This window comes from Synchiropus splendidus, chromosome 15 (genome assembly GCF_027744825.2).
Source record: "Synchiropus splendidus isolate RoL2022-P1 chromosome 15, RoL_Sspl_1.0, whole genome shotgun sequence".
NCBI classification, from domain to species: domain Eukaryota; kingdom Metazoa; phylum Chordata; class Actinopteri; order Syngnathiformes; family Callionymidae; genus Synchiropus; species Synchiropus splendidus.
In genome coordinates, this window is record NC_071348.1 from 13278629 (window position 1) to 13301376 (window position 22748).

A 22748-nucleotide genomic window follows, 5' to 3' on the forward strand; every position below is an offset into this window, starting at 1 on the left:
GTATTTGTGTTAAAATATATATATTTTTTAAACCATTACAGCAAGAAGGTACTGTAGGCACATTCAGTTCTGAGAATTTTGCAAAGAGATAAAAATGACCAGCAGTATGTATTTTAGTAACTTTGCAGATGCATCAGTCTGCCACTAAATGAGTTAGTTCTGCGATGGAGAGGGTCATGTAAGAAGGGTGAAAATGTTGAATACTATCTACTGGCCAAAGAAAAAGAGCAAATGAAATTTAGCAAAGAAACTCCTAAAACCTAAAAGTATATGAATGAAGTATGTGTATTTACAATCTCTCAATTGTCACTTCATTTCTATTGTTCCCTTCCCATTAAACCGCAAAGATTATTGTTACAAGCGTCGAAAAGCAGCTTCATCTGGCAAGAGTTGAGGGAGTGTGTCTTGTGTGTGCATACAGCCCTTTGGAGACTCAGTGTATAGCCACAGCTTCATTTTAAGAAAAGAAGTTGGTTGGGAAAGAGTTGGGGTGGGTGGTGGCAGCAAAGCTATTATATAATCTGCCCTTTTCCCACCAGACTTTGGTGGGATGATAAGATTCGCAGAAGATGCTGCTGCTCGAGAAGAAGTTTAACTTGCTCAGTGCCAGCTCTCAATTGAACACTGACTGTATCAAGCATTTATTCATGTAATGTAGGGCTTCCATCTGTGGAATGGATGGCTATACTACATTAATGGCACTAAGGAAACCTCAACCACGCCCAAGTCGTCACAACCCCTCCCCAAATACCCCACAGTCAGTGCGTAAAACTTCCCGTTACTGCTTGTCACTTTGCTCCGTCGTCAAATCTGGAAGCATCAACTCACCTACCGGGAATGGGATCTGCACTTAGTTGTAAGAAAAACTTTGCGTTTTTTCGTGTATTCGCCCTACAAAAGCTACTTTTCAAGCTGCGGGGATAGTTGTGACCACATGCTGGGCTACGACGGCGCACTGTTCAATGACCTGCGAGAGGCAGCCAGAAGTCGTGAGTCTGCAGGAGCGAAAGAAACAAGTGTATCATCTTAAATCCGCGTAGTCCACTTCGGTTCTTTGTAAAGTTCACTTGATTAGCCTTACTGGACGCCGTGCGTAAAACACCCGCGCGTAAAGTTGGTGCCATCTGTCAGACGTTACAAAATCAAGTCATGGCCAAGTGGTTCAAAGATTTCCCCATTAATCTTAAGAATGGGAGTGAACGGGCGCGTTCGGCCTCTGAATCCGGTCCACAAACTCGGACCAAGCCGTCATTTTCTCGTGACAGTCTAAAGGGAAATGCGCGCAAGGATGGTGGAGTCGGGGGTTTACTAGCGGGGAGGAATAGGAAGAATTCGGCCACAGAGTTGGGTCGGAGCAACATCGGACCTGTTGGGACAATGTGGGACACACTAGCACCGGGAAAGGGTCGCAAGAACTCCAAGGTGGAGAGCTTGGAGGAGAAAAAGGTGAAGAACTCCAGTTTGGCTCAGGCTTACTTCAGCAGGATGATCAAAGTGGACAAGCAGGACAAGAATGAGAAACTGAGCGGTATCAGTGAGCAGAAGGACCCAGAGGGAGAAATCAGCAAATCCATCAAAACAACGGTGAGTAACTTCATATCACTTATCAAAGTCTGAACCAGGGCACGTTGTGGCTCAATAAAAACTGCAGACAATGACTATATCATTGTTAAGGATCTTTTGTGCTCCCCTTCCCCACCTCCGAACTCAGCCCTGGGCTCAGTTTCCATCTCTCTCCAAAGAACACAATGCAGCTTCACTTCATTGTGTCACTTCAAACGAACAGGCAACAATGTTCTGACCTCTTTGCACAAATATTTCCGCCTGGCTCTCCTTCGCTTGTCACTCACACAGCGTAGAGAGGAAGAGGCATTCTCGAATAAACAGAAATTCTCTCACTCATGAGCGATTCTCTGGAATATTATCTCCTCACAGCTGATTATTTTGGAGGACTATGCTGATCCCTTTGATGCAGAGAAAACTAAGGAGCAGCGAGAAGCGGAGCGGGTTGGAGTGAATGACGGATACATGGAGCCTTATGATGCTCAAGTCATCATCACAGGTGAGATCTCAAGATGTGCCCCTCTGTCTCGCAAAGCCGTAATTACCCAGCAATGACAGGTTGCTCATGGGAGGGCCTTTCATGGCTTCCACTCTTTTTCACACGCCCACGGTCTCACACTTTCTTCCTAGAGGGCTGATTTGAGGGGCTTGGAGCCAAAATAGACCCTCAGCATGCACAGTGACTTCCCTCGCTGATGGCGGTTGCTATAGCAACAGATCTGTAAAGGGACAGAGGGTGCAGCTTCCTCTTCCAGCTTCCTGTCTCCTGCCTCTGTTTCCTTTGCCCAAATCTCCTGATAGGAAGTTGACCCCATGCCACGTCCGAGCACACACAAACACACACCGCTGCTGCAGATACACACAGACTATGTCCCTAATGTGTGAACCAAACACCCGCATCAACATGTTTCTCTCCTGTCACCCAATCGTTTTCCAGCAGTCAGGATGTTGGCCGATCAGCCGGCCAATCAGAGGCAGTGTTGACCTTTTCTTCCTGTAACTCCATTGTTTGCTCATACAATAGAGCAGACTTACAGGCTACCTGCCGGGAAAGAAACAAAGAAGTACAACATGTACTACTACATTTCACTGGTGGCGTGCCTAAGTTTGAACCTCCTCTTTGCCATATAGGTTTGTATTTATTAGATTAATTAGAGAAAAATATTGACTAGTTAAAACACCAATTACTTGTCATCTATTTATTAAGTGAAATGAACAATCAGATGCTCTAAGTTGTCACACTATATTAGCAGGCCAGGACTGTGTTAATGTACATACTGATTTTTAAACCTGTTATGCTCTGCTTCTGACTGACTGTTCACTCAGTGGGAACCAAGTCCTACATGGTCACTGGCTCAGCAACTGATTTGTACGCAAAGATTTTAGTAACAGCTTGCCGAGCTCTACTGAGCTGAGAGACTTGGTAATTGTTAGTCCACCTGAAACAATGGGATTCTTTTCAAGTGACATAACATTACCTCTGTGCTATCTTTACCATACTGCTGCAAACATATACTGCAGCAGTTGTTTCCATTGTGTGTTCAAGAGTGTCACCTGTGAGATCTCCGCCAAGCAACATATTTACAACTGTATTGAGAGTTTAACCAATATCAATAAATAGGTTTATTTTCTACATTCTTCAGTAGCTTTTTCAATGATTGACATGATGTTTTAAAGTTGGAATGGAACAAAAACCTTTTAAAACAGTGGCAAGTCGGGTAGGCTTGGACATCTATGCCTTCAATATGTGCTGTTTTACAACACTGACAAGGCCAATAATGATAATTTATAGTTTACACAGATAAAAATAGCACCTCAAAAGGGAAATTATTTGCTTCCACACCGACCAGATGGAGCTGTTGGACCACAATGAAATGGCCATTTGTTGTTCAGTATTAAAACTAATGAGCACATTTTTTTGTATGAAAATGTACAACATGTACACAGCAGTAAAAAGTAGTACACACCGCACACTTGCTTGCATGGTCATTCACTTAGTCACTCAGTTCCTCATCCAGTTGCTCATTCACTGGTCATTCAGACTGCAGTCACATGTGACACATCCGATTTATAGCCACATGCGAAATAGGCCTGTGTTGGATTTGTTAAAATCGGAATTGTATTGTTCACATTGACATAAAAAAACACATCACAAAAATCAGAATTAACCTGTAGTGTGGAAATAGCATTTTTTTCACTCATTCAGTTGCTCACTCAGTCATTTGATAGCCACAAACTAAGTCATTCACACAGCTCCTCACTCATTGACACTTCAGCTTTAAAACTAACAAGCACAGATTTTTATGTACAAAAAGGTACAACATTTACACACCAGTAAAAAATAGCACTCAGTTATTCACTCATTCACTCACTCATTGACTTAGTCACTACATCACTCACTAACTCACTTAGTTGCTCACTCATTCACTCTCACTCACTCACAAATGAGCTGCTAATCCAAATAAATTTTTTCCTTCCGGGGCTGCAGAGGTCCGAAGACGTGGTTCTAAGGATCTGCTAAAAGTCTGTGTCCTGCTGGACCGAGGCCAAACCGACAGGAAGAGAGAGGACATCAAGCAACCAGTTCCAAACATCTACGACACTCCGTATGAGGAAGGCCCTGAGGGCCACACCGAGGGCGTGTGGATCCCTGTCACCCGGCCCGAGTCTGATGGGCGTCCAGCCGGGGAGTACGAGCTGCCGTGGGAGTGGAGGAAGGAGGATATTGTTAGAGCGCTGTCAGGTAGAGGGAGACTCAGAGGCGTGATGACTTGAAGATATGATGTCATATCTGAAGCAAAGTCTCCCTTGTTCTGTCTGTAGTGCAATTTGGTGCCGATGATTCTTCTCCAACCAAGGAAAACACCTGTGGTCGTCAACAGCAGCAACACACCTCGAAGCAGAAGAACTGGAGCCACAAAACACTTGTCTCCACCTCGTCGTCCTCTTCTCTACCCTCCTTTCCCTCTTCACCGATACTCAAACTCTCCCCGCTGACTCTCCAGTCTCCTTCCCATCCTACACTTAAACTCTCACCTACCTCACCTACCTCCAGTCTCAGCAAACTCTCCACTCACTCTCTTGGTGCCCCACTGGATGGGGAGACCGCCATGGTGGACCCCACTGTTCTACTGGAGAAACAGAGGTACATGATGAAAAAAATGTCACTGATGTTAGCGTGCTTAAATGCACTTCTTTAAATGTATTTACCAAATGTTTTCAGAGATTCACACCAAATTCTAAGATCAGGTTGTAGTGGTTTAATGTATTTATCTGGATTCAGTTGCTATAGTAGCCTAAAAATCGCTACCACACGTGTCACATGTTCCCCGTATCATCCAGCTAGCTACTTTATGTGGCCTGCAAAAGGTCAATATTAAATCCAACAAAGGCACCAAAAACTGTAATAAAGATTATTTTAAAAGTTTTCCCTTTTTTAATATACTTTTATAATTTAATATGCTTTTATAACTCTAACTAGAAGATGGAGATGGCTCGAACAGTTTGGATAAATTCCTCAACTTCTAGTTCAAAGGCCAGCAAATGCACATGTGACACTTATTGAAACTTTTGAATTTATTTTAAGTGTTTTTTTTGTAATTCAGAATCACTATTTGTAAATAGTTATATGTAATTATGTAATAAATGTACTACTTCAGTCCTTGTATTTAGGGAAAATCTATAAAGAGCAATCCCACTCCCAGTGGAGCGCACAAACACACATCTTTGTGGGGTCCGCTCATTGACATACTGCTTTCCCCAGCCTCTCACCTAAACCTAACCATCCAAAAAAAAAATACCTTAACCTCAATCAGGACCTATACCAAATAATAATTACCTAGTTATTTTGAAACCCTCATCCTAAAATTGAGGCTTAACCACAAAGTCCAGAATCCATGTAATGTCTGTCTTACACTCCTATTCGCCTTTTCTCTCCATCCTCACTCTCGTGGTGAGATGTTAAGTGAGGGAATGTGCCCAGAGCATGTTAGCCTTTGCCCCGCTCATGTTGTGGCAGGATGTCAGTCTTTTTAACTGTGAAGCCACAGTCAGCAACTTTGACCCGTCTGAACATTTGCCTGCTCCACTTTGTGTCTGGCCAGACCGAATGCTCAGCCACATGGATATTATTCATACATGTTTAGAACTGCCATCCGCAGAAAAACGCTGGTCTCTCAACACTAGCAGGCCACATTCTGCTTGCCTTTTACTAGCAATCCGACACATATGTTACTGGGCTGTGATGCTAGTGATCTTTGGTGTCTGACCGCATCACCTCTCTCTCCTCTTCACCCCCTCTCGCCTGTCCAAGCTGGTACCACGGCAGTGTGAGTCGACAGCAGGCTGAGGCTCAGCTGCAGCGCTGCAGGGAAGCCAGCTTCCTGGTGAGAGACAGCGAATCAGGGACCAGCAAGTACTCCATCGCTCTCAAGTGAGTGTCAAGTGCACGCAAGCATGTGCATTGCTAATTCGCCTCTGTGTATCTGTGTTGTTGCTGTCCAGTGGAACAAATGCACACCATACAGCAAACATGGTTACACAACCATCGTTCTTCAACCACAGAAGGAACGCATCGCAATATATTTCTTCTTTAACTGACCTTCTTTAACTCCTCATAAGCAGCTTTTTTAAGCAATGACACCTCAAAAAGCAACCCAAGTTATTTATAAATAATATAGTCCTTCAGTCCATTGATCATGCCACTCTATTTAATTTCTTTAAAAGCTTCCTCTAATGTGTCCTTTAGATATTCCACCCAATCACCACCTTATTTCTGCTGAGCCACATTTGAATAACCAAGAATATCAGTGTTCCAAACTCAAAGTGCGATAAGAAAATCATGAGAGACAGTGTGTGCGACTGAATATGTGTGACTGCGTGTGCATGCGGCTGAGTGCGCATTTGTTGTACGCAGCTCATTCATTTGCTTGTCCACATCATTAACCTCATTTACACATCCACTGAACTTGGAAAATGAACACCCTCATTTAGGGAGGGATGGATTACAGGGGCATTTTTAATTTTTTTGTCACTACTGTAAAGTTTTATCAAGCTAGTATTGCCATTTATTAATTTATTTGGGGTCATATATGGAGCAATTGTAGTGTCAATGCTAGTAATGCTAAATTGTGGAAGTAGAAAACAGATTTAATGCCTTTGTTCAGAACCGTTTATTGATAATTGTTTTGAGTCCCCCTGTCTTTTACTTGCTTCCTCTTTCAGGACCAGTCAGAGTTGCGTGCACATCATTGTGGCGCAGACCAAGAGCAGCAAGGGTTTGGGCTTCACGCTGGACCAGAGCAGCTGTGTCTTCTCCAGCATACCGGAGCTGATCCACCACTACTGCACACACCGACTACCCTTCACTGGTGTGGAGCACATGACGCTCCAACACGCTGTGTGCAAGTCACACTGACTCATCCACAGTAACAGGGATCCCATCTTAAATCTCATGTTAATGTCATATGGTTACAAGGAATTCCATGTATTTTGAACCTCAAGGAAACCATCTAAGGAGATGGACCAAAACAACATGTATGGGCTGTGAGGTGATCCACTAAGCCTTGGACACTAGTGTCTGATATTAAGAAAATTATTGGGGGATAAAAATACTACTAAACCTATGCAGTCAATTTTGATAAAATACATATTTCTCAAGGGACAATTTTCAGTACACCAATTCCATGTGCAATATGATGTCATAAGTGACCAAACCATCGATAATGAAGGAGAAAAAAGCATGAAAAATGTTCTGTGTTTTATGCAGCAAAGAGTTAATCTCTGGGGCACCTCCACCCAGATGTTTAAGCTTATGTGAACATATCAGTTAATTTTCTAGTATCAAATATTAAAAGGTGATTAGTTAACACAAAGTTCTTTTTTGTAATAAACTCCCACCCCTACTGTTCATGATTGCATGGATTCGCAACACAGTGTGTCCCAATCTATTCTATGTTGGCATCAATTCATTTAAATACCTTTTTCAACCCAAAAAACCAACAAAATGCGGACAATGTTCAACATCACTCCACTGGATTTTGGGAAACCACAATTCTCAAACATCAGAAAAGCAATTCATGTTTCGTGCAAATGATTTTACGCAACTTAAAACGAAAACTAAATGACTACTCCCAAACTATTGGAATTGAAAATGCCGAGAGAGCTATGACACAACCTCTGTATCTGATTTTCTGAATAAAATTTTTGCAACGTTATTTTTTTCTTCATCGCACTACATAAGTGGTGAAGAAGACTGAAGATTCTGAGCAAATTATGACAGTAGAAACCAACATTTCTCTCAAGTCATAACATTGTTGATCCTCAGTATATTAGGATCTACTGAATATGTAGTAAAAGTATAGCTTTCCGAAGAATGCAACAGGGGATACCACACACTCAGGTTGGTTTGTGGGATCAATACACCTGATTGGAGTATATTCATTCATCCATCTGACATGTCAATCAGACTATTGATTTATCCTGGAAACCAGCCTCATTTACCAGCCACTCTGTCTGTCAAGCTAAGAGCGCTATTGATTTGTTGCCCTTAACTAGGGTAGTGCAAGGAGCCTTGTAACATTATTGTACCATGTCAGCACATTTGTACATTACTACAGGGAAAATACAATAAAAGATTTGCACTTAAGTGTATCAAAAACTACAGTAGTCGTCCCAGCTTTGAATTTTACTGGGTCTCTGACCTTTTGTGGTGTCTTTTAACGCAATGCGCCTCCTTTGCATGAAATAATCAGGTTATTGATTGTGGGTCACAACACTCCCGTTCATCAGCTAATAGATAGATATTGAAAACTGACATCACCAATATCTGTCCAACACAACCTGCAACAAGTGGCATGTTTAGTGAAATTAAAGTTTTTCTGTTTAAGGTGGACGGCATGTTCCTCATTGCACCATCTGTAGGTGGCTTTAAATGACCTGTATATTTGAGTTTCCGTTTTGGATTCTGACTTGCCACCACTTTAATCTGCCACCCAACTGGTGGCACATATTTTCAGGAAAATCGGCAGCTCTTTTCATCACAGTTGGCTACGCTGTGACTCCATCCTGGAGGCAGCCTGAGTGGGTGGGGTCATGGCCATTTCTGCTCATCTTCCGCCTCAAGGATGGCAGCATACTGTGTGAGAAAGACGATGAGCTTGGACTGAATCAGTTGGACTAAAACTGTATTTTTAATGCTCTAAGAGACAAACGTTATCAGTCCAATGAATGGGCCCGCACTCATTCATGTCAGCCTACTACTTGTTGCTACAGCAGGCTGCGCTCATATTTCTCTATGGCACACCACTGTCATGGTGGGAGCTTAAGTTTTGCTTTCTCTTTGAACTTATTTAAGCGCCTAAATATTTGCTACAGATTTCATAAAAATCCAAGTTGAGTTATTCGCCTTTCATAGTGTTGTAGTCAAGACCACTTAACCCAAGCAGGAGTCAAGACCAAGGCAGGAAGTCCAAAACAAACACTAGACTGATGACAGAACACATCACATTACTTGCCATCATAAATCCGAATGAACGTCCTCTACGTAGCACATTTCCAAATAACCCTGAAAGTTCTATTAATATACATGTGTCAGTTTTAGAGTTATTCTGTTTACAAATAGACTGACAGAGGCCACAAATACATAACCTTTATGATTGGCAGAGAAAGTTATTGATGACATGAATGTTCTATTTTGAACTAGAGCTCTCTTTTCCCCATATTGCTGACGTAAATAAGATGATCACAGCCTGCTGTACCATCTGTGAGGCGTATAAATGGGAAAAACAGACATTCAATGGACTCATGACGACAGTATCTGGTGAACACTTTAAATACAACATACATAAAATGCCACTCTGGCAACAATAGCTTCCTGAAAAAGATGAAGCCGCGACCTGAGCTTGATAAATGAATACCTCTTGCAATTGACTGACTTTCTCTGGTCCCATCACACATGGCAACAGCATAATTATAATGATAACTTCATTGTATTGACTTTAACAATGGGAGGTTAATTAGTGTCCTCACACGTTTCCCCCCAATTTTAATCCCCATCGTCCCTTATAAATGCCAAAAGGTGTTCCAAGTAAGCAAGTGCAGTGGACGAATATATGAGGTGGTAATTCAATGAAATATTATTAGTGTTTGTGCCATAAAGTGTAGACTAACTATAACAGTAGAAGGCTGGAAAACGGTCATATATGCTGCTTCAACACAGTTGTAGACATTAGTGTTGCAAACATCATTATTAGTACAGCTACTAATGCTAACTACTACTGAGTTCATTTATAGTTTTTACATGGTTTGAGTTACCCCTGACTCACAACTCGATGAAATCCCCAGGAACGCTCAATCTAATAAAAAGAAAAAGAAATGTTAAATACATTTACATAATTACTACCATTTTCCTATTTTTTCATAATTCTTTTTTATAAATCAGGTCCTCTTGCAATTTTTCTTTTTAATTTAAAATATATTAAAATATTATTATTATTTTTTTAAATACTCATTTTTGATTTGGAGTCATTTGAAAAATGACCAAATCCAAAACTTAATTGTCAAAATAAATTTTTTTCAACTTCTCAGTAGATTAACAGCCCTTGCTAGCCGCATAAAATGGCTTGGAATTGGCCCACGGGCCTTGGGTTGGATTTGATACCACTGACCAACAGCAACTGGAAGATTGAGAAATTCTTTTTTTCTTTATTAAATGTTTCTTTTTTGACAAGACCTATATAAATACGAGTATAAAAATTGATTTTAGTTGAAAAGGTTGATGAAAACCTCACTGCTCAGACCTTTATCTCGATCAATTATTGATGCACTCTTAAGTTATTTCACACCAGAATGTGTCACTTCCTAGAATCACCTTGGACCCATTGTGTGATAGGTACATTAAAGACACGGAATTGTAAAACATATAGTCCACAAATCAGGATTTCAAGAATGTCGCGCTGATACAGAGAGAAACCAGCCAGAGTGAATCTGTATGCATTTTCTCCTGTAGCAGTAAAACCATTGACCTGAGCTGGAAATCAATTACAGACACTCACACACACACGCACAGGTCCCTCACGCAAGCACCCAGTCACTCGTCTCTCATCAACACAGCATGTCCAACACCTCCAAACACAGAAACTTTCCTAAAAGGCTGAAGTATTTATTCACAGCGTCTCCCACCTGAAAACATGAACATTCGCACGTGAAGGTTTTCTCGGCACGGAAGATTTATCCTCCAATGGTGCGCGGAAGTGCATGTTTGCAGTAAGATATGTTTCACCACCGGCGGATTGGTTCACAACATTATCTGTGTGTGTGTGTGCGTGTGTTGGAGTGTGAATGCATCCATGTGTGCAACCATGTGTGCAGTTACGTGTGTGTGAGAGAGAGATAGAGGGAGTCAGAATTTTTCTGTTCAGGGATTACCAGGTTGCCATGGTGATTAGTTAGAGTGAGGAAGGGCTGTTTCTACAGGGAAAGAAGGGAGGGATGAGAGTGAAAAAGGGAGGGGAGACATTCTGCAATATAAAAAGTGCTATGAATAGCCATGACTTTAGTGGCAATTTAGCTCCCACGCAGACTATCCAGCGCTCTTTGTGAACGCGAGTGACGCAATAAGCCGAAAATTAGGGAGCGATAAGCAATTTGTTATTGTCAGCTCACAGGCCGTTTTACGGTGCAGCCCTATTGATCGAACCGCCCCCTTTAACAGGGGTCAGAATGAAGGGTCAGCACACAGGAACCAGACTAACAACTTACTTTTAAACATGTTTCATGAACCTTGATTTCTTCGTGTGGTGAAACAGTCATGGAAACTTTTATCCCTGCTAGCTTCCATCTGTGAGGTTCTAATTGGATCCCCAACCAGGTCAAAATAAACGAACGGCCAGAGGCATCAGACATGTGAACTGTGGAGTCTGCTTTGGAAATGGTGGACTAGATTTCCGTCAGTTGCCAGTCTTGGGACTTTCAATGTATCTTTAGCTGCCAAACCACAGGAGTTTAATGTGACATATTCATTCTTTGTGGAATTAAATATGCTCCTGGATCTGTGAGCAGCAAATACATTCATTAGATTAATGTTTAATTGTCATCACTCTAAACAATCTGTTGTGTATCAGACAGTAGCCATTATTTTTATTTATATTTTTATTACTACACATGTAGAATGGGAGCATTGTTTTTTTGTCTTTTTGTCAGTATTAAGTTTGGATTGTAGTAATTAAACAGTCCTGGTGATGATTGATTGATGATTCATATTTCATACATACATTTTTAAATATTATTTTTCATCATTAGCGCATTTTTTCCCACATTCAGCATTACAGTCTGTAAGTAAATTAACAATAATAACTAGTGACAATAAAATAAAATAAAATCTTTTTCTATTTAGAAATGTAACTGTTCAATTAAATTCTTCACTTATTTTATTTTTGCTTTTCTTCTTTAGCGATGAAATTATCGCCAAGGAGACCAGTGGATCTTACGAATAAATCTTTTCTCTCGTGTGACGTGAATTCAGGGGCCGATATTCACAGTCATGTATTATAACCACTCGTCCTTGATGCCAATATTATGTTTTGATGAGACCACAATTGTGTTGTCTGGATGTGACGGAAGCACAGGAAGTAATTTCAGCCACCAGAAGATGGGATGACAGCCAGAGAGGAAGGGACATCGAAGCGAGAGAGAGGGAGGGAGTGTGAGGGGGTGTTAGGGGAAGACAAGCACTTGTGGGGGTCCCAGCTTTTAAATAATTCAGAGAGAGACTCGCAGCACTCAGTGCAGAGGAGGAGCACTGTCAGGTCAGCTCATTCACTGCAGAGGAAAGGCAGAGAGGAAGAAAGAGATGGGATGTACAGAGTGAGGAAGAACGTATAAAGATAGCATGAGAGACGAAGACTTTCCTGAAGTAGCTATGCATGTGCATGTATATCTTTGTGTGTGTGCATTTATTCATGTCTACGTGTGTGCGTTTTTAAGCTGGAGGAGCATCCTCTTTCCATGGGAGATGAAAATAGACAAATGAAGGGGGAACAGGTCGTTTTTACACCACCGCATCCGCCTCATCCTTTCACTGTTCACTTTGTTTACCCCTTGCTCTGCCTCCCACACTCCTCTGACTCCCCCAATATGCCTCCCTGCAGCTTTTCGTGACCTGTACCTTGGCTTTCTTTCCAGCATTCCTTTTCCCCTTCATCATGCAAATCGATTACACTTCACAGGTTTTGGAATCTCAGTGGAGACTCATCAGACCGGAAGAGGATGTCAGCCTATATGTTCATCCTAACCAGTGTTTGAATGTATGTGTCTATGCGAGTGCTTTCTATTTTTGCGCAATATTTGGCAGAGATTTGACCATGAAAAGGAATCATTATGAATAAACAAAATACAACGTTCTTTTGGAGCGTAAACAGGACCATATTAGAAGGAACGCTAATCCGTTTTCGAGTGAAAGGAATTTCACAGCTCTGGTTCCGCATTTAGAATTTTAAAAGTAGTCATTGATGAGTATAAGTCATGCATGGAAATCAGACTAAAATGTCCCAGCAAAATGGAGTTTAATTATTCAGCCAAAAGTACTGGTTTCACCCGTCCGTCTGCTCTATTTATATATGAAGAGAAACATCATTAATTTATTAATATTGGATAGTCCAGGTGGAAGTTGTAATTGCTGCAGGTTGAACTTTAGTTTTAGGATTCACAGCAGTTCAAATACATGCTCAGTATATATATATGTGTATATATATATATATATATATATATATATATATATATATATATATATATATATATATATATATATATATATATATATATATATATATATATATATATGTATAGGACATTTAGGACCATCACTATTTCAAGATGAACACCAGTTGAAAGAGAAAAGCAGGTACAGTAGTTATGATACAGTAGTAGGTGATAATCAGGTGCTGCTGCCTCACGTGACAAAGATCTGAGATACAACACCTTTATGTTTGACAAGGTCATTATACAGTGACTACCGAGCACCATAAACACCCTGAACGTGCCCAGGAGTAATGAATTTTACATGACATGTGACTGTGTGCGGGGAGGACACTGGCATCGTTGCGCTCTGAGGTTCGCCACATCCTCCCCCCGCCCCTCCTTCCCTCCCCGCCACCGCCGCCGCCCGCGTCTCTTCGGTGCTCAGCACGGACGTCAGCACCGCTCGACCCCGCGCTCGGCTCACCTGGCTCCCGCACCGACATCCACATTCTCCCCCGGTACGACCAGAGAGGACTGACGGCGAGCCCTGACGTCAGCATGGCAGGTGGAGAGTGACGGTCCGGGTCGTGAGGAGGAGGTGGAAGGTGCACTGCGGGTGAGGTGGCCTCTCCCTCCCGGTGAAACACCTTCTGGGGCTCGGAGCGCTCAGGACGATGATGGACGGTCGGTCACCGCCGCCGCCGCCGCTGCTGCTGCTGCTGCTCGCCATTGTTGGGGGTGAGTAAGTTGTCCAGTAATGGCTCCGTCGATGCGGTTTTGTCAGCACCATCACCTTTACGACAGGGAAACAGCCATTGTATCGCCAGGTTAAAGTGCTGGAGAAGTGAGGACGACTGTGTCACCATCTTTCTTCTCAGCGACGATGGAATTACAGATCCCCGCACATTGCGCACGATGTTTCTGCGGCAACGGTAGATTCGGTTTGGGTTTCAGAACCTCTCATTGTCACCGTGATTGGAGCGTACTTCACACTGAGGTGTTGTGTAACAAAAATAACACGGCATGAATTATTATTGAGGCTTTTGGTGTTTCCTCCGGTGCAGTGCGAGGAGACAGAACACTAAGAGTTTCCAGAAGCCTTGTCTTGGTTTGAAATGTATTTGAATCATTTAAAATGCCGTGAACGGTTGAAGTCAGACTATAGTGCTACAGCTCCATTCATCTGGAGCCAGAACAGACTTATGGGTGTTTCGCTGTTCCAAAGTAGATGGAATATATTTACATGCCAATTCTCTGTTGTCAAAAACAGAACCACACTTTCAATGACAATGGGGACTGAGCGACAGTGTTTAGTTCTTGTGAGCAGACATATAAGTATATAGGTAAGTAGTGGATCCAATGCACAAAGTAAGAGACTCAAATGTGCATATTGAACAACAAAAACAACAAGATAAAAGTCATCACAGTATAATCAACTGTGTTCAAGTTGTGTGACTGAAACTGCTGAAGTTTGTTTCCCATGGTACGACACCCATTGAACACTTTTATATGTTTTCTACCATAGTGCTCCCATAAAGAAATGTAAAATATGTCAGTATATTAATAATACATGAACATTGTCTGTGGCAATGTTTGTCTTCTGCTTATGAAGGAATATATGCAAAATTGATATGTTTAAAACACAGTCACATACGGAACATATATGTCAGAACATCGCAAAATGGCCGTTTTTATTGCAAGTGCCCTTTATTTCCTACTGAAGCGCATACATGTGAAATACATGTGAGACACATCTATACTGTGCAGATATATGGCGTCACATATAGAGAAGTCACATTTCACGTTCAGCAGGCTTTAAGCCTGGATTGTGAAGATTGAGTGATGCTGACCTTCTTTTTGTTTTTTCCCAAAGTCCCACTATTGTTTAGAACTTACCTGCATTTTCTTCCCCTCAACAGTATCACCAGCCCATCGTTACTTACTATAGCGTAATATATTGACGTTGGTAATGTGAATGCGTTGAAATGCATGTAGAAGGCTGCCTTTGGTGTCAGTGTATAACGCAAAAGTCCACTTTACCAACGTCAATATATTACGTCACGGGAGTGCGGATGGGTTGGCGTCACACATCCTATCTAAAACAGTCCAGTTTCTCATGTTGTTCAATTTATGTCCCCAGGATGCCGAGTCACCCCTCTAGTTAAAAGCCTGAGGTTCAGACACAAACGTTCATATATTGCTGCAGGCATACATTTTATTCTCTCATGAATCCAATATATGCAGGTTTTTTGCTAGGAAAGTGTCTGGGTGTCCTCGGGATGCCCTGAACTGCAAAACATGCCAAAATGGACGTCAGCAGGACGCCCTAAATTTCCCATTATTAGTGCCTGTAAAAGGCCCTACTTGTCGTGTCATCACACTGGTTTCCATGAAAAGGCGGATAGGTTCCAGAATTTAAGCAATTGTTTACAAAACTAACTGATAGCTTTTCAATCTGAAGACTTTTTTTTTGCGTTTTTGTGGCATGAAGCGCGCTCCTCCCGCTTTCGAGTACCGTACAGCAAACTGAGTTGGTTCGCTGCACGGCACACTGCGATTATGGAATGCGAGCAAAATAGCTTAACAACAGGGAACAAAATTCAAGTGGTTGTCTTTATTTAATCAAGCGGCGAGCCTATACATGTGTATATTGTTTGAAAGAATGAATGTTTAAATGCGTCAAATTGGATAAACTTGCCTCTTTAGAGCAACAGTGCAAGATAAGTGTATTTTTGAGCTACATGAAGCCTCCCAAATGGAGTCTATTTGAAGTTGCGATATGACAATCAAGGCTGTTATGCTCAATTGAGCATCGTGATATGGGACTTTGCAGTAGTATAGTGGTTAAAGTACAGCCCTGTGATTCACAAGGTTACCGGTTGGTGTCTGGTGTATGTCTCTTGTGCATTTATTTTTTTAATTAATGCATTTTACTATGGTCCTGTTTGAAATATCAAACAAAATAATCACGTAAATCTCTGTTTGTCTGCATGAATCCTGGTGCTCCTCCCTCTGATGCTGGGCCAACATTGGACCCATCACAGCCAGTTTCTTGAATGAAAATTTAAGTTCACTAACAGCAATAATGACCCAGCTCTGACCTCTGTCGTCGCTTCGCAGATGATTGGATGTCAGGGGACCTCAAGCTATGGAGGAGCGATATGTTTTGGGAAAGATTCTGATTTTCATTTGGTGTTATTTTTCCAGTCCTACTGCCCTTGTCAGAGTGTGACAGTTGTGAGTAGTACCTGTGTAATGCGGCGCTGGTCCCCGGGTGCAATTTTATTTATTTATTTATTTGTTTTTACGTGGCTCATGCCACCACCCCAATAGAGGTGATGTACGGTCAGATGTACGGTTCGCCTGTACCTAAAATCACCGCTCTCCATAATGCTGATCTTTTATTATACCTGGGGGCTAGGCCTCAATGACTTTGGGGGGAAAAAATTGAATCGTGATTGACTTCAAGAGTATTGTAAATCAGCAGGCGGTTTTAGTTAAAGGATGGGGAATTTGTTTACTACATTATTCACAGGAATACAAGAAACAAATCAACATATAAACACCTTTTCCCAGTTAGCCAAGCCTAAATATGAGGATGATAGAAGATGAAATGATGTATAAATTGATATTCTATCTTTATTAACTCAAACTGTATTTGAAAAATCAACTGTACAATATTGACTTCAAGCCCAAACATGTAGTGTAATTCAAATTAGCTTGAGTTAAGGACAGCGGGACATGAAAAGAAAACCTGTACACCTGAACCCCAAAACATGGAGGCTTGCTAAAAAATCATTCAGGCCAGCTGGGGGTCATTCCTGTGGCTATTTTATCTTTGAAGTACAGTAATACCTCGTTTATTTGCAGGTGTAATGTTCTGGGACCACCAGCAATAGTTGAAAATCTGAGAAGAAGCGGCACCATAACAATAATGACGGAGTTGCTGTGGGTAGTACTGTACATTTATCACATGAGAAAGGGCGAATGAGGCGTGAAAGACAAGCCTTATTTGCGTGAGAGTTTGCAGTGTAGAAACCTGCGGTGCGCTGAATCCGTGGAAGGTGAAACAGCGATATAGTGAGGGAATAATTCGATTTAAACACATTATTCAAACCTGTTTTTACTGAACTTCAAATGTGTATGTAAACAAAGCTTAGGCTGATTGAACACCTTTTTTAAAGTGAATTCATGCTATTTGTCGATGTGAAATAGCATCAACAATCCGCTAGCTTTGCATTTAGTGCGTTGTCCTTCATGCACTTAAGAGAAGACGGTGTGTGATGAGCTGAGTAGGATTTTCAAAATCTTAAAATATGTAGGAAAATAAAATAAAAGGATTGTGCTTTATATATAAATGCCATTGAAATGAGTCTTGAATTCACCCATCAATTCAATAGTCATCTTTTCAATAACCACCTAGCATGTGCAGTTTTCCTATCTAAACATTTGCACCGAACGCGATGGCAGTTCACCCTCACCCGTCTTCTCCCATTCTCTCCCTCATTAACACTGAGGTCTGCGTCTGAGTGGGCAGGTTAATGAGAAGCAGCTAGGGCTACTTCTGGATCCTGTCATCAAGGACACATGACGTGTCATCCTGCAGTACAGAGAAAAGCTTCTAGAATAACCACAACACACCAGCGCTCATTCTTCGTCCCTGTTTCCATGGCGAGGGAGCCTTGACTAGTGCAGTCAGTGAGGGATGTGTCAAGTGTTGAAGCTATTAGGAGCATATTTTACCTAAGTAATTTGTCTGTTATTGGGTGTTGATTTCCACTCAGGGACAGTTAACTCGAGCGGCGTGTGAAACTCGTCAGCTGATGCGAAGCGGTGCCTTTTTTCAGCCAGTTTGTGGCTCCAGTTTTCTGCTCCAGACGTACGTGTGCGCAACACATCCATAAGATTAGCCATCATTTGTCATTCCGGGCTCTGACTTGAGGAGCGCTCACACTTCACAATGTATTAAGTTGCTTTTCTATCTGACCACAATTCCTTCTCAAGATAGATTGCTTTTACCCAACAAAAGGAGTGATGAGATGCCACAGAAGGGAAACTGCTTCGGAATCGCTGTGTCACCATTTCCTGAACTGGCAGCTGATCTAATAATCACCTGATTTATTCACCAAGCAGGGAAACTGCAATCAAGTGAAAATAATATCTTTTTTAAAAGCCATAGTTTTGCTGATCCACGGCATTAAACAATAATTTATGGCCAACAGCAAAACTGCAACACTGTGAATATATGCTGACAATACGGATGGAACTTATCATACACAATATACCGCCAAACACAAACTCCACGATGACAATTCTGCATCTCACAATAAATTTGATAAACGTGCGGCACTCACTGCATTGGACTTGCATACATGAACATGATATGAAACTGTGATGCCGCGCTCTCCAGCTCCACGACGTTTGACAGCCGACACCGGTGTGTGAAAGTTGTGGAGAGTGTGGTGGACTTAGGTTCACCATCGTAGTTTTAAGGGAACCTTTGATAATGACACTGGTCGACTCTGAGTTGCTGGATCCGTGTTTATTGTATTAGATGGATTGGTCCTCATAGGTTCTCTGACGCGGTCATCTGCCTTGGTTCACATCAACGCATGCAGGTCTCCTGCTGCGCTGGCACCTCGGTGAAACACTGTGGTGAAAATAGTTGGATATTGGACGGACCTTCGCTCCGGTATTGGCGGCGGCGTCCTCTTCCACGTGCCCATCAGGGTTCACTGATCGTGGACACACTCACACAGGCAGCGCTAATGCTACAACCTGGCATCAGTTAGGGACCATCAACAAATTCTAAAACGGTCTTAGTGACATCTTAAATAAGGAAATGAAAAACAACCATTTTAGGAGAGAGAATTGTGAAAAGGTTTTTCATCACACAAGACAAACGACTGACAGTTTGTATAACGATTTTGAGAATAGAATACTAAATGACTAAATGATCATTTATTCACATTGTTTCTAATATTTCTTCAATAGCATCTTGGAAATGTGTCCAGACTGGTCCATAGTTAAAAGTAAACTTTTAAGAGACATGATATACAGCAGACAGATGACTCAATTTAAAACTGGCAGAGCAGATGAAGTTGTTGTTCATAGACTAAACTGTTAATTCTTTTGCAATTTCTTTACTTGACCAGCATGTAGTCACAGAAACTGGTACCATCAATCACAAGCAAGTTTTGCAGAAAGAAGTAGTAGTAGACTGACATGTACAGGGTAGGCCTGCATGATAAATAGACTAAATAAATGCAATTTCAATTCACCCTCGTGTCTGATTTAATTTTCAATTAAATTTGATCCACATGTAATTTACAAACCGACTGGATTTGCATCACAAATGCTACTTTCCTTTGTGAGTTTTTACGCTCTCAAGCGACACTGCAAACCACTACTTTCTCCCCCGATGATAATGGCTTCACCTTCACTTTCTGCATATTTATTTTACAGTTTTTATGACCAGATGAAAGTATTTCTTTTTTATTTAATTATTTAATTATTTTTATTATATTTTGTCATGATTTATGTCTGCAATAAACTTCATATTTAATGAGGAAATAAATAGTGGCAGATCAGGCAATGACACTGAGCGCGACACAGTCGATGATGGGCGCGGAGAGAGGAGAGAGAAATGACATGTTGGCGTGTAAATGAGAAATAAATTCAAAGGTTTTGAGCTGATTTAATAGAAGAACAAGTTAAAGATGTGTTCTACAGGAAAGGGTTGTCACTTGCATTTTATTGTCTCATGCATTTAGTGTTTACTCATCTAAATCCTATTAACCACTCAACAAACCCACCGAGAAAACACAGATACACTACAAAAACCTGCTCAATTCCACTTATGGAAGTAGTGTCTTTCACTACGTGTAAGCTAGAAATGCAGTAATCCAAGTCATTGTGTTGTGTGTTCCCCCACTGCTCGTATCTTTGTCTAAGTCTTAGTGCCATTTCAAACATGGTTGTGCAACTTGGTTTCACAAACTACTTGATAACAACGTCAGTGAAACACTGTCAGTTTTCTAAAAATAATGGAGAACATCATGCCTTGCCTTTTAATGGTCCAATCACTGCAGCACTTCCATATATTCACGTTTCAAGGAGCAGAACCCGAACAACTTGATCTATACACTTGAACTGAGATAACCCTTTTTTACTTTGTGGTGCGTTCGTCTGTTTAAGTCGTCAGTTACATATGTGTCCAGTTCGTCCTGCTACTGAGACTGGTTTAAATTTTGGATGGAGTTTGACGCTTCTGTTTTACATTCCAGGATACGATGACAGGGGGATTGAATTTAAGTATATACTACTGAAGTGTCTCGCGTGTCATTGTGGTGAAAGACTCTTGTTTGTATCGCTTTGTTGAAAGGAACGTTCTAATCCATAAACCTCTGCGTTATATTAATACGTTTCATATGTTTTGGGGCAATTTATAATGAAGTAAAAATAAATTTGAAGGTATCAAATGAGGGTCACAAAATCTCATCCCAATACTCTTAATTGGCCTGCAGACCGAGAGTTTGAGACCCATGGTGTAGATCTGTAGGAAAGCACTCCTCTAGAAACAGTTAATCCCAAACTGTCTAAGACAAGTGGAAATCAGTATTTGTTTTTGCTTCAAGTAAAAGAAAAAAAATGTCTTTTGTGTTATGTGGATGGATCTATGATAAAGGAGGATATATTTACAATGCATTTTGACACCAAGCACAGATACTAGTTAGCTAAACTTTTGTTTTTTCAAAGGAAAAATCCCAATGAAGGCAAGTATTTGGTTTCACTCGAAATGTATATTCCATTTTCCCCCACTGGATGAAGTCTTTTATTCTTAAGGGGCTATCATGGGTTACATACAAACTTCAACAACAAACCTTCCATTGGAAAAACACGCGTAAACAAGATGCCCAGCATGTTGGGTCTGTTCATGTGGCTTTAAATGTTCGCGCCTGCAGTCGAGGGGTCAGCGTTGATTCCAGAGTTCAAACTGTGGCGCACTCTGGGCGGAAATGCTACCAACATGAAATATCACATTAAAGAGCAGCTGAGTTCTAATGAGTCATTCCTTCCCTTTAGGGAGAAAATCTGATTAGCACCATCCTCTGAGACTGTAAACGCACACAAGCACATGCTCCGAAGAAGAGTGCACAGAGAACACATAGTGCCTTGCACACACACACTTCACCCTGGAGCTCTTCCTTGTGATTATACTTGACAAGTTTCCCTCAACAAGACAGCCATAACTCGCTGTTGTTTGGAACACAAAGACTATTTAAAGTACTGTGGCACATTCAAGCACAAGGAGATGAGTTTATGCAATGATTTCACACACAAAGACGGCTGAACTGCACCATGACAGGAAGTGAGCAGGACGTACACCTCCAGACCCACAAAAATACTTCCTTACGTAAGAGTTGGACATGTGCACAAATGGATTCTGGGTGTAGGTGCTCAAGGATACTCAAGGGCGATAAGCCACCTGTCTTCTCTGCTGTGAGGATGTGGTGGTCCTGTTGTGTGACTGGGATGTCTCCTGTCATTTCCCTCAGCAGGCCATGCATAATAAACAGGTCTGCGGCGCTGATGTGACCTGCTGCTGGGGTTACTGGATACAGAGCCTCGTGAGCCGCTGCTTGTTAACAGAGGATTAAGAAGTTTGTTTCAAACATGCTGACACTTTGCTATCACTTGTTCATGTTTTGTAAAGGGGTGTAAGTTTTTAAAAATAATGATATGAACAGAGGCGTGGAGAGCAGCTCTCATCCAGTTGGCTGACTCAAAGTGCTTCACCAGAAAGGGAGTTGATGGAGTCATTAAGTTGGAGAAACAGAAAAAATACAAATGCACGACATAATGGTGACATGAACTTGGAGAATGATTCTGTTTTTAAGTTGTAAAAGTTATGATTTTCAAGCAACATACTTTGTCCAGTCCTACATATAAAGCATCAGATCCATGCAGTTCGTCGACCTGCACTATGTCTGCAGTGTAGGACCGGTTATCCGTGAAAGAAGCAAACAATTTGCCAATATTTCATCTATGAAATTAGCTGTGTCAAAACGTACAACATGTTTGACCAGACACTCGTGGACCACAAGATTTAAGTATGAGCGCTGATGTGTGTTTGATGAAAGGAGGAGCTGCCTGTCAGGTGACATGGCAGAAATGCATAGAAAATCATACTGAAAAAAAGTTCAATTGTGCTTATTCATTATTTAAATCAGAGTATGGATTATGGAGTTTAAATAGTGGGAGGTTAGATCAGTTCATTTAGCATTTTATTATTTAGATTGTGTCGATTACTTTTTTTTACTTTGATTTATTCATTGGTATTTGAGCTCTACAATTTATTTTTTACACTGTGTTATTAAATAGGTGAATAAATGGTAAAGTGTACAGCTTGAGACCAGAGTGGAAGGTAAAATTTGAGTATTTGAATA

General features: G+C 41.3%; 2 protein-coding genes across 2 annotated transcripts in view; both read left to right on the top strand.

Moving 5' to 3' along the window:
* Window positions 1-797: 797 nt before the first annotated feature.
* she (Src homology 2 domain containing E) lies at window positions 798-8224 on the top strand. Its single transcript, XM_053843953.1, has 6 exons — window positions 798-1584; window positions 1936-2062; window positions 4052-4306; window positions 4387-4708; window positions 5876-5995; window positions 6787-8224. Exons 1-6 carry the CDS (start codon window positions 1150-1152, stop codon window positions 6977-6979), a joined length of 1452 nt encoding a protein of 483 aa, XP_053699928.1. The 5' UTR covers window positions 798-1149; the 3' UTR covers window positions 6980-8224.
* A 5509-nt stretch (window positions 8225-13733) lies between these two features.
* Window positions 13734-22748, top strand: part of chrnb2 (cholinergic receptor, nicotinic, beta 2) — a 34482-nt gene continuing 25467 nt past the window's right edge. The window contains exon 1 of the mRNA XM_053887531.1: window positions 13734-14037. Coding sequence (XP_053743506.1) covers window positions 13974-14037 — 64 coding nt within the window. The 5' untranslated portion in view covers window positions 13734-13973. The remainder of the gene's footprint in view (window positions 14038-22748) is intronic.

Coding starts and splice junctions, on each gene's coding strand:
- she (XM_053843953.1), top strand. CDS start 1,150: ATGGCCAAGTGGTTCAAAGATTTCCCCATTAATCTTAAGAATGGGAGT. Junction 2,063..4,051: donor TGCTCAAGTCATCATCACAG/GTGAGATCTCAA, acceptor CCGGGGCTGCAG/AGGTCCGAAGACGTGGTTCT. Junction 4,307..4,386: donor TATTGTTAGAGCGCTGTCAG/GTAGAGGGAGAC, acceptor TTCTGTCTGTAG/TGCAATTTGGTGCCGATGAT.